The 11,633-nt window shown below is 33.3% G+C and overlaps 1 protein-coding gene across 1 annotated transcript; it reads right to left on the reverse strand.

Moving 5' to 3' along the window:
- Positions 1 to 2,650: 2,650 nt before the first annotated feature.
- On the reverse strand, positions 2,651 to 4,663 carry LOC132169291 (uncharacterized). The gene is made up of 4 exons (XM_059580348.1): positions 4,210 to 4,663; positions 3,927 to 4,040; positions 2,810 to 3,249; positions 2,651 to 2,725 (listed from the first exon to the last, which is right to left on the reverse strand). Exons 1-4 carry the CDS (start codon positions 4,661 to 4,663, stop codon positions 2,651 to 2,653), a joined length of 1,083 nt encoding a protein of 360 aa, XP_059436331.1.
- Positions 4,664 to 11,633: the final 6,970 nt, after the last annotated feature.

Raw genomic sequence — 11,633 nt, forward strand, 5'->3', positions numbered from 1 at the left:
ACTCTTATGCTCACGAGGTCTCAACTTAAAACAGTTAGGTCGAATATGACCAACTTTTCTACAATGATGGCAGGTAGGGACAAATTTCGGAGAAGCTTGTCTCATATGAGGAGGGATATACATATACTTAGATCTAGACAAACATGACTCTACACCACTTTTTTCTTTCTTAGGAGCAGCCTTTTTATTCCAAGGTCTTTGGGATTTCAACTTAGAACAATTTGGTCTAATATGACCAATAATCCCACAATGGTGGCATGTAGGAACAAACTTTGCATGAGTTTGTTTCCTTGAAAGAGCCTTGAATTCGGGCTTCACACAAGTATTCATACAAGAAGTTTTGCCCTTATCCAAGCAAGCTATATTGGCTTTGACTTCTTCAACTTTCACATGCTTAACAAACAAAGTTTTTCTTTCAGAATTAGAAGCATGTAAAGTAGAGGCACCCAATTTATCAATAAGCATAGTATTTTCAGATTTCAAAGAGTCAATTAAGGCATGTGATTTAGACAAATTAATAACCAAAGACTCTTTCTCATGCTCAACATCATTAAGCTTTTTAAGGGAAATTTGATGATGATGAGTTAATTTAACAAATTTCTTAAAGAGCTTGTTATAGGCCATCTGAATTTCAATCTCCTCATCAGAATCCATGCTAAGGGATTGAGGAGTATTCATAGCAAAGGAGTCAAGGATCTCACTCAGGAATTTAATCCAAACAAAGTGAACCCGCTCTGATACCAATTGAAAAATATATATACGACTTCAAACGACACCAATAAGGGGGTTGAATAGGTGTATGCAAATAATACGCGGAATTAAACATTAAACAATCATACAACCAAAATATGTAGAACAATAGATCACAGAGACACAAATATTTTGGTTACGAAGAGGAAACCATTTAGAGAACTCTTTAAAATGTAAAACCTCTCCGGGACAGCCAAACCCAAGAAATCAATCAACTATAAAAGAATAAGGATTACAAGAAGTTCACACTTACAAAACCTTTGCAATTGACACTCCCTTGCATAAGACAAGCGACCCACTTGACTTCTACCGCAGTAGCCCTTTCCAGAACATCTGGCACAATCCTTCTACTTGATCTCCTTTACCGGAACTCCGGTAGACTTCGGTTGTATATAATCTGTGATGAAGACACAACCTTTAACTCTAAGAGAGACTAACCCTAACACTCAATATCTTAAACGCTCTCTTAGCACATGGAATTCTTATGTGGAATTCCTTACAATTTCGTACATAACAGCTCTCTATATATAGACTACAAGAAAAACTAGTACTAGTTGAAATGGGAAGAAAAACTAGTTCTAGTTGGAATAGGATTCATCCAAATTTTCTTCCTTATCTTGCGAGACGATTTTGGCATAGCTAACTTTCGAATTTTGAAAATCTTATTTCACAAAGATTTGTAGAATTTTGTGCTAGCTTTTCCAATGCCGCTGGTTTCACCTTAATCCGATTCTTGAGCCGAAAGTTATGGTCCGAATACTGATACATGTGCAGGATACGAAATTTAATCAAATCCTATTTTAACTCTAATTAAAGAATTTCGATTTGATTAAACTTAACCATATCATATAGGTCTTCTATTATGATTGGTTAAGCTTAACCACATCTTCTAGGTCTTCTCTTGACACAACACCTCGTGTATGCACTGCTGACGGGATTACAGATGAATGTATTTTGTCACTGAATTTGGCAATTCAAAACCCAACAGTTTGAATTTAGTGAATTCATCTATAAACTTTGTTTTATTTCTTCTTCTTCTTCTTCTTTTTTTTTTTTCATTGTCATTATTTTTATTTTTGTTATTCTTTTCTAAGATGTCTTTGTAAAAATATTTTTAAATTAAATTCTTGTTAAAAGCCCGCGCTTATAGGCTGGTGTCTATAAACCACAATAAGTACTGAGGAAATAGTTAAGACGAACATCCATCCAAAGTCTTTATTTGGGATCAATTCTTTCCTTGGCCTTCCTTGTTCAACATCCCGTGAAACACTAAAAACTTTCCTTCCTTTTTGTTCCCCTTACATTTCATATTTCTTGCTGATCAATTTCTCAATTGGCATCTTCTGCTAGAAAAGTCTATGTTTATATGGCCGAAAAAAGAAATCTAGACTTGTATGTTGAGAGGAATGTATCAACCCAAAGTTTATGATGTAGCAGAATAAATGAAGTAATTGGGATACTAGCCGAAGTGATTACAACAACCGGAGCCCATGCCCTTGTGCTTGTATACACCAAAAAGCAAGTTACGCTGAAGGCTACCATCATGCCCACCATGGAGATGAAGAGCGTGGCAAGTCCAAACACTAACTTTGAAGGCAATGACTTTAAGAAATCCTCTTCAGTGTAACGTGATGTGAGAATTGACAGGAAAATTACTATTGAAGTCGAAGAGGAACATAGCGCTATTGCATCTGATATGAAGAATAATACTATAAACCAATTACTTCTCAAAAAAATAGGAGTGCCTGTTTCTTGATTGTTGCCACCTAGTACAGTGAAGGCCGCTGCAAAAATCACAGTGGCAATTAATGTTGCCACGAGCATGCAATAGTTTGCTGTGTCCTTCATCCACTTTTCACCATTTTCCTGCAAATTTCTATGTGCGTTCATAAATAATTCCTTAGGTGTTTGGTTGTTTGAATTCGTCTTGTTCACCAATGTCCGCGGCATAATCTTTTCTATCTCCATCAATTGACTAGGTATAAATTATTAAGGACAAGTAATAGTTGAACCATTATATATGCAACCAGAAGAAAAAATAATTAATATTATCACTCACCTTAAACCACAACAACTCCCGTTGCATTTGAAGGGCTGCTCCTGATACAATATTTAGTCGATCTAAAGGAGCCAAGTGTCCCGCTAAATGCAACATGTTCTCATTGGAGTCTAAAGTAGCATAGGATGCAAGGCTATCCATGTTAGCACCTATCTCATATATTAGATTGAACACACTTTCATGCCGATATAAAATAGCAATGTGAAATATACTCATTCGATTTTCGTCTTGTTGCCAAATAAGGTGAGGATAAGAGCGTGCAAGTATAATTATAAATTCAACATTTCCAAGTTTTGCAGCTTCAAAAATTAAAGTCGTGTCATAGTGAACCAAGCTTGATGAGAACTGTTTGTCTGGAATCCCAACCTTTTTCCAAAGAAGTTCAACTAATTGATGGGCTAATGTCTTCATCAAAGCTTCGTTATATATCCCTTTCAAACCTATGGTTGAAAAAAGAATTTTATTCAAAAATCAGAGATGGTTGATAATAGTGGAATATTAAATTTATATAAGTATTTTACCAGTATCTATAATAAGAAATCATATGGAAATATTTATAAAATAAAAATGCAAGATAACCAAAGCATTAGAAGTGGCAAGTTGTGTCCTAATTATTGATTACTTAAAATATGTTTTGTCTTTTCATAACACGGGTACTTTAAACCTCTTCTATCTTTCCATTTTTTTTTTTTTAATTGAATAAGGGAAAAAAGGCTACAGGGAATCTCTTCTATCTTTTGAATTTAAATAAAAATGAATGCTAGCTTTTGCAAAAAAGAAACAGAAAAAACACTACGCCATGTTCTTGTGTGTGTATAAAAGAAATGGTTAAAAGTACTATTACAATAGATTGAGATATATAAAGTAGAAAATAACTTATCTCATAGAATTTTTCTTAGTTTAGAAGTAGATATATATCATCTAAAGATCTGATCAAATCAAATAAGAGAATTTTTTCGGGCCAAGATAATTTGAGTAAGATTGTCATCAAGTTGTGATGAATGTAATAAAAGAACTTATTGGGAAATGTCATATATATCTTTTCAATTAAAGAAGTTTGGGTTGGAGGAAAACTAACAGAAGTACTTTAAGAGACTTTTCCAGAATGATAGCTGACTTTCGCTGCCAATTGAGAAAGGTTTCTTGGCCAACATTTCCAACGCTACCTGCCAGCATTCAGTGCCGGCATTTGCTATGTTTGGATCCATTTCCAGAATTTTCAATGCTATATCTATCCACAAAAATGACACATTAATTTGTTGATTGTCAAAAAGGTTGGTTAATAAATGCTTATAATATGGTCGCTAATGTTGCAATAAAAGTGTTAATTAACTCCATCCAACTTGTCTAACAGCCTCAAATTCATCAAACAAAATGTTATAGTAAGATGTAAGGCTTACCATACATATCATTGTAAATAGTATGATTAAGGAGCTCATTGCGTTTTTCATCAGTTAGCTGTTCAAGAGGAGTCTTAGAGAGTAAATACGAGACCATGTTTGTATGTCCTATATAAGTTGCAACAATGAGTGGTGTGTCTTCCTTGTCGTCACAGATCAATAGCGGTTTACTGTTGATTTTCACCAGCTGCTCAGCATTTCCGACGATTCCTGATTGAGCAGCAGAGTGAAGAACCGTAAATCCATAATTGGTTTTCAATTCCAAGTCCTTCGGAGTCATCCATTTCAACAATTCTTTTATAAAAGTGGTGCGTTGTGCAGCTGCCACGATGTGAAGTGCTGTCTCTTCCTCTTTCGTAATGGGAGCTCGAACAAAGTCTGGATTTTCCTCAAGAAAAGCCTTAGCAGCCGGCCAATCACCTTTCATGGCAGCTTGAAGGAGGGGAGCACACATGCCACGACATTCATTTAATGTTCTTCCCCCTATAAATTTTTTTTCTAAAAACCAAACATATTAATTACAACTTGTGAAAAATCATGCCAAGATTTCTGCAAACACATGGAATATTTCATTTAAATAAGAAGTGAATTGACGGAATCAAGATTTGGAGCCAGAACTTTTGAATCTCATAGACTGATACCATGTAAAATTGTCAGGTATTCCAAAAATTTTAACTAATAGGAAGAGGTAAATTTAATCATATAATCAACACTTTAATAATTGTTTTGCCCTATAGAAGATGACTGCATATGACCCGAGAGAGAGAGAGAGAGAGAGAGAGGGTCGGGGCACTTACTCCCATTACTCGAGTGACGACTAGCATCTTCGGGATCAGCTAGCGGTCTCTGATTTGTAAAACTATTTGATTTATAGTTTGATATATCTTGCTGTTGATAAAGAGCCTCTCCCTGATTCAACTGAAAGGAAGAGTATCCATGTTGATGGATTGCATTATGATCATCAGAATCCGATGTTGTAGGATAATATAGAGTAGAAGAGAATCTTTGTTGATTGATAGCTTGTCCTGAAGAAGTCCCTTGACGATGATCCGCTCGTGGAAATGTCTCACTCCTTGCAATTCTTCCCTTTTCTTTATGTCTTCCACTATGAAGCTTGTTGATAACACCTTCTTCCATTTTTCTTTCTGGTTTTATAAAATAAAGATTAATGATATTTTGTAGACTAATATACCACTTTCATACAAGTAGGATGATGACTGGACCCTCAAAATTAGTCTTTGGATCAACACGGACTTAAAAAAGAAAAATCAATAGCTGATTTTCACTACTATGTCATCCTAATTTTATGAAAGTCATATAGTAGTCTACTAATTAAATAACATTTCTCAAAAAAAATCAGAATATATTTTTTCTTGGCCCTGATTTTGATTTTGATTTACGGATTTCGGAAAGAAGAAGAAAAATGGTATATATGGGGCTTGATTAGTGTTAAAAGTGAAACAATATAGTGATACAAATGTAATAATAAAAGAATAATGGCAAGGAGAAAGAGAAAAATGCTAAAGTCATGATGATAACAACAATTAGAGTGGAGATTTATTAGAGGTACTTGACATTACTTACTATTCGATTTCTCGCCGTTACAGATTGAGCTCCTGAGCAGTCCGAAGAAACGGGAAGTCTTTGATACAAAACCTTGAAGCAGTTTTGGGCAAAAAGTCGAGTAGATTTGTAAGATATATAATATTTATTCTTCATTATATAGAGATAAAAAGAAATGGACAAAACACTATTCGGTAGTGGATCTAGTACATATACTTACTTTTCGAAAGTCGTTTTCTTCTACCAAAAAAAAAAAAAAAAAAGAAAAAAAAAGAAGAAAAGGAAAGGAAAGAAAAGAAAGAAAGTCGTTTTCATCTCAAAAGAAACGTTTCTAGAATATATAATAATTAAATAAATCTACAATTCTTTGATTCTTTCGATGATGCCCAAGCAATGTTTTGATTGCTTTCCTAGGAGCTGACGATTACATATTTAGGGATTGTGTTGAAATATATATAAAATATAAAATAATAAAATATGAAAGAAAAAGAAAAAAGAGAGGAAGTGGAAGCGGAGATGTATGTATGTGCTACATTTTTATATTCATAGTATGAAACAATATTATATATCTTTCTATTTATAGAGAGATAATGAATAATGATCAACAAACTTTCAAGCAGACCTAAACTAATTAAGAAATAGAATAAACTGGCCTTATAAAGAAATATAATAAATTAGGAGAATAAAAATATTATAACATAAAGAAAAATTAACTTATTAAGGAAAATATCAATAGACCTAATTTAGAAAATATAAAATATTCTAACATTCTCCTCAAACTGATCAAGGTGTAAACTTAAGTTTGAAAAGCCAAATGAATTAAAGGCAGATGAAGTTCGTGGTTGGATCAAGGCGGTGCCATGAGAGAAAGGCTAATAGTAGATGTGCGAAAAATGCTGGAGAACGGAGACAAGCTGCTAAAAAATTTGGTGAATGGCCAACCCGCAACTGAAAATGACGGGCAAAGAAATGCCAGAGAACGGAAACTAGCTGCTAAAATCCAATGAAGGGCAAGCCCCATTGTGCCAAGTTTTGCCAGTGAACTAGGTTGTGCCTCAAAACAAACTAAGCCAAATAAACCCCAAATTTCCGTCATAATTGCATTTAGTGTACTGTTGTTGTAGTGGAAAACATTGAAGAAATGCTCAAATGGGACAAGAATTGCATACGTATAGGCTATATCTTGTATATTCACTATATGAAACAATATTACATAATTCTCTATTTATAGAGAGACAATGAGTAGTAATCAAGAAACTCTAAAGTAAACTTAATGTAAATAAGGAAGGGAGTAAACCCTACAAGGAAATATAATAAAGAAAAATAAAATTACTCTAACATAATGAGAAATAGCTTATTAAAAAAAAACAAAAAAAAGATTGATAAACCTAATTTAGAAAATATAAAATATTCCAACATATTTTAACCTTGCTAATTGAGTGGGTATTGAATGTTCAAGTTTAATTCATTTAATATTATTTCGAACATGAGACGATTCAATCTTATCATTGAAATAGGTACTCTATTCAAGCTTATTTCAGTTATGTTTTGAACATATTCAATCTTGTTCAAAAACTTCTCAATTAACTTATTCATTCGTTATTATTAATTATTGTTAAGATTTTATCATTTGGCTTAATTAAATAAATTAACTTGAATTTTGAACAATTTGTTAGTTTTGCACAAAACAAAACGAAACCAGAACACGTCTTGAGTTTCTATCCGAGCAAGAGAGACTAGAATTTTAAAATTACTATTTTTTTTTTTTTTTTGAAAAGAAAATACAAAATATTTTGAGAGAGACAGAACGAGAGAAAATTTTATGTGTCTTGAAATTGTCTAGAGTAAACTATTTATAGAGTCAATTTAGCAGTTTTAATTTCTGTTCAATGGTCATTAAAATGTGACCATCCCAACCTATTTTAAAAGCTTTCTATTTAAAACATTCTCGAGCTATATATATATACACAATCTTTTAGCAATTGGAGACTAAGTCCAATGTAGGCTTTGGCCTAGTCTAAGAAGAATTTCCAATGTCTGCTGCTTGGTCCCGCTCAATTGAATTCGGTACATAAATCTAAGGAATAATGGAAGTTCTTGATTTTTTAGATATTTTTTTTAATGTCAGAATTTGAAGTGATATTCTTTCGTTGATTCTTGTCAATTGCATAGATTATATCAAATATTTAGGATAAAGGTTTGTCCTTCCATAAGTATAGAGGAGAATAATTGCCTTATTGTCTAATACGAACATCACAAAAGGAAAACAACATAGATAGAGTTCATTGGAATAAACTAGGAAGACAAGATAATCTTTTCAAATAAAGCTATAATAATGGATGTTTGATGCATCCTTAATACTAGAAAAACTGTTCAGGATGTTCCCACATAACATGTCTTTTACTACAGATAATGGGCCAGCTTATCTACTTTAAATTATAACTAGCCTACATATGTTTCTTTGATATAAATCTTTATCGTACAGTGATGATAAAACAAACTTCAAAACCAAGCAACTCCAGCCCACAAAAAAGATTCTGGCGTGCACTAACCACTTATAATAATCCCTTTCACCAACCGAGGCAGCATCTCGCCCAATGCCTACACCGAAGAAAACAAAAATTAATTTAAGTATGAGCAAAACGTCCATGTTGAAGAGCTACGACAAATATGATGCTCATCCAAGCATGACTTGTCAAAATATGAGACAAGCCTGTCAAAGTTCCAACAGGAGATATATATATATATATTAAGTGAATTATTGTAACAAATTAACCTGGTCTATATATAATTTATCATTGAAGACTTGGCTTATAAGTAGAATGTGTCCAAGAAGAGTTCATATAAATATTGAAATAAAAATAAAATAGACGAGTGATTTTAAGTGGTTCGGTCTATGATTTACGTCCATAAATAAAGCCTTAAGGCTACGTTTGCTCTTATTTCACCATATGAATTTACAATATAAATGGTCCATATTTATAAGCATGTGGAGAGAATATATGTAAAATGATAAGGTTGATAAAATCAAATAAGACTTGAATATATGTGATTTGATTTTATCAATTACAATCAATGCTAATATATTCTAATTATAATATCAAGTCTCAAACAATATATTCTAACATATCCTCAAACTCAAGCTGAAAGTTACTGAAATCTTAAGTTTGAAATAAGTTGACAACGATTGCGGTAGAGGGAGTGAGGCCTTTAACAATAATGGACTTGGTTTACCTACGGTAGACCAAAGTACTACTTATTTGCGGTAGTTTGGTTTACTGCTGGAATTTCTTCTAAGGGTTTTTTTAACACTTTGAAGGGTAAGGTAAATTAAAATTAAAATTAAAAAAAAAAAAAAAAAAAAAAAAAAAAACCTCCATCGAAAAATCTTGTTTTACTCTTGCCAATTTTTTTTTCTACCCAAACCCCAAGCCGTCTTCTCTCTCACTTTTCACTTCCCCCTCTCTCTCTCCCCACCCCACGGACGCTGCTCTCCCATAAATGCTACCCTCCCCCCTCTCCCGGCCAAGCACTGCTGCCCACTGGCAAGCAGTGACGCTGGCCACCACCCACCACCAACAAGGCCACCGCTCACCATCCGTTGACATTTTTGATCTGTAGGTGTATCAACAGGTTTACCCTTTTGATCTACATTATTAATCTTTTTGTATGAAAGGGGGCACAATCTTCTCTATCTCCAACAATGATTGAAGTATAAATAATTGACAAGTGAAAGTGCAACTAATAAGGGTGCAATTAAAAGGAAAATAAATTAAAATTATATAATTAATTACCATCCACCTTAAATCACACTAACTCTCATGCCATTTGAAGGGCTACTCTAGGTATGATATCTAGGCAATCTACAGGAGCCATTCGTCCAGCTAAGTGTCGCATATTGTTCTTGTTTCTATCAATATATTGTGCAATTACACCCTTGGTAGCGCTAATCTTATATATTAGATTGAACACGCTGTCTTGTCGATGTTTACCTGCAACGTGAAATATACTATGATTTTCCTTGTCCACTTTCCATATGAGATCAAGATAAGAGCGTATTAGTATAGTTACCTCTTCAATATTCCTTAATTATGCAGCTTTAAAAAGAAAAGATGAATGCTTGTCAATTAGGTCTGGAAACTCTTTTTTTGGCAATACTATAACCTCTCTCAAGAGGAGTACTTCAACTAATTGAAGAGCTAATATCTGCATCAAAGCTTTGTTATAGATCCCTTTGAACCCTGGGATCATGAGAAAAGAAAAAAGAAAAAAAAATTGTTCAAATATCTTTTACTAAGAAAGAAAGATCAATTTTATAATCAATAAAGATGGTAACAACAGTAACTATATATCTTACCAAGATTCATAGAAAGAAATGATATTTAAAAATATGAGTGATATAATGTCCATAATGATGTTTTTCATGAATGGACCAAACATATTGAGATTTATTGTCATTTTTACGTCATCACCTTCTTCAGGACTCACTACAGCACAATTCTGTCACATCCTATGATCAGTCCGCAGAGCTTTTTATAAAGTCCCGTCATCTAGGGTGATTTCGCGATCTTGTTTCCAAACTCAAGTTGATCTCTTATACTCCACCTTGAGTTTGAAGGGGACGATTATATTATATGTAGTGTTTGTCCCATATGGGTTATGTATGTATGTATCTGTATTATTGGCATATAGGCCAATTTTGTACAGTATCTAGTGTCATTCAATATACAACCTTATTCTCAATATTTTTTTTTTAAAAAAAAATACCAAAAACAAGAAAAAAAATGTTAAGAAATGGATACTTGAGAATGCTTAATATTATTTCTCTTTTCCAAATAGAGTTTGTGAAGTGGTATGATTTTGGTCACGTTTCAATGTGAAAATCCAATGCTCCACACATTAATTAAAATATTGATTAGCATTAATCATGTTATGAAAATGCTCCTTTTCATGACGACAATTGGGATTGCCAATTAAAAGCAGCACACAGAGAGCATAACAGAGCGGGGGGAGGGAGTTACGACTCCCTCCTCCCCACCCCCTTTCTCTTTTCCCCCTTCTCCCTCCCTTTTTCTGACTCTACCATAGATCGATTAGGGCGCATGTGTTAATAGTCCTTAGGGTGCTTTTTAGTGGCATGTGGCTGGCCAGCGGTAGTGCGTAAAACACATAAGGACCGATGACAGAGGAGTTATCAAGCATAAAGAAAAATTGTCATTATGATAATGGCAACAAAGGGGATTGTGATTGATAAAGCACTAGTAGCGGAGATTAAAAAAAAAAAAAAAAAAAAAAAAGTCAGGGAATCAAAGACCTGGTAGTGGATAGAAACATGATTCACCAAAATTTGCTGTAGATCTGAAACTAAATGAGACTGTGACTTTTCATAAATATTGTGTTATAAAAGCCCGAGAAGCTATTGTGTTTGTCATAGATAATGTTTGATTTGTGAAGATTCCAAATTATATATTTGGCATTGCATGGAGCATTTTTTCCCATATGATTGTTAAATCAATGAAGAGATAATTCGTTAAAAAAAAAAAGAAAAAGAAAATTTGGATTGCCAATTGTAAATACAAAATATATAATTGAGATTGAATCAATTGAAACACTTTCTTTTTCCTCTTATTTTTCGGTAGAAATAATATTTAAAAATAAGGCTAATGAGAAATGAGGAAAAATTACAACACCAAAATATATATATATATATATAGATCACTTGATAAATTGAAGTCTATACTAAATAGCTGTTTGACAACAATCAACACAAGAAGTATATAAACCACAAGAATTCTTCTGGAAATAGAACATCCAAAGTCTTGATTTCCTCAATTCTTTCCTTGGCTTTCCTGGTTCAACGT

This window comes from Corylus avellana, chromosome ca2, assembly GCF_901000735.1.
Source record: "Corylus avellana chromosome ca2, CavTom2PMs-1.0".
Lineage (NCBI taxonomy): Eukaryota > Viridiplantae > Streptophyta > Magnoliopsida > Fagales > Betulaceae > Corylus > Corylus avellana.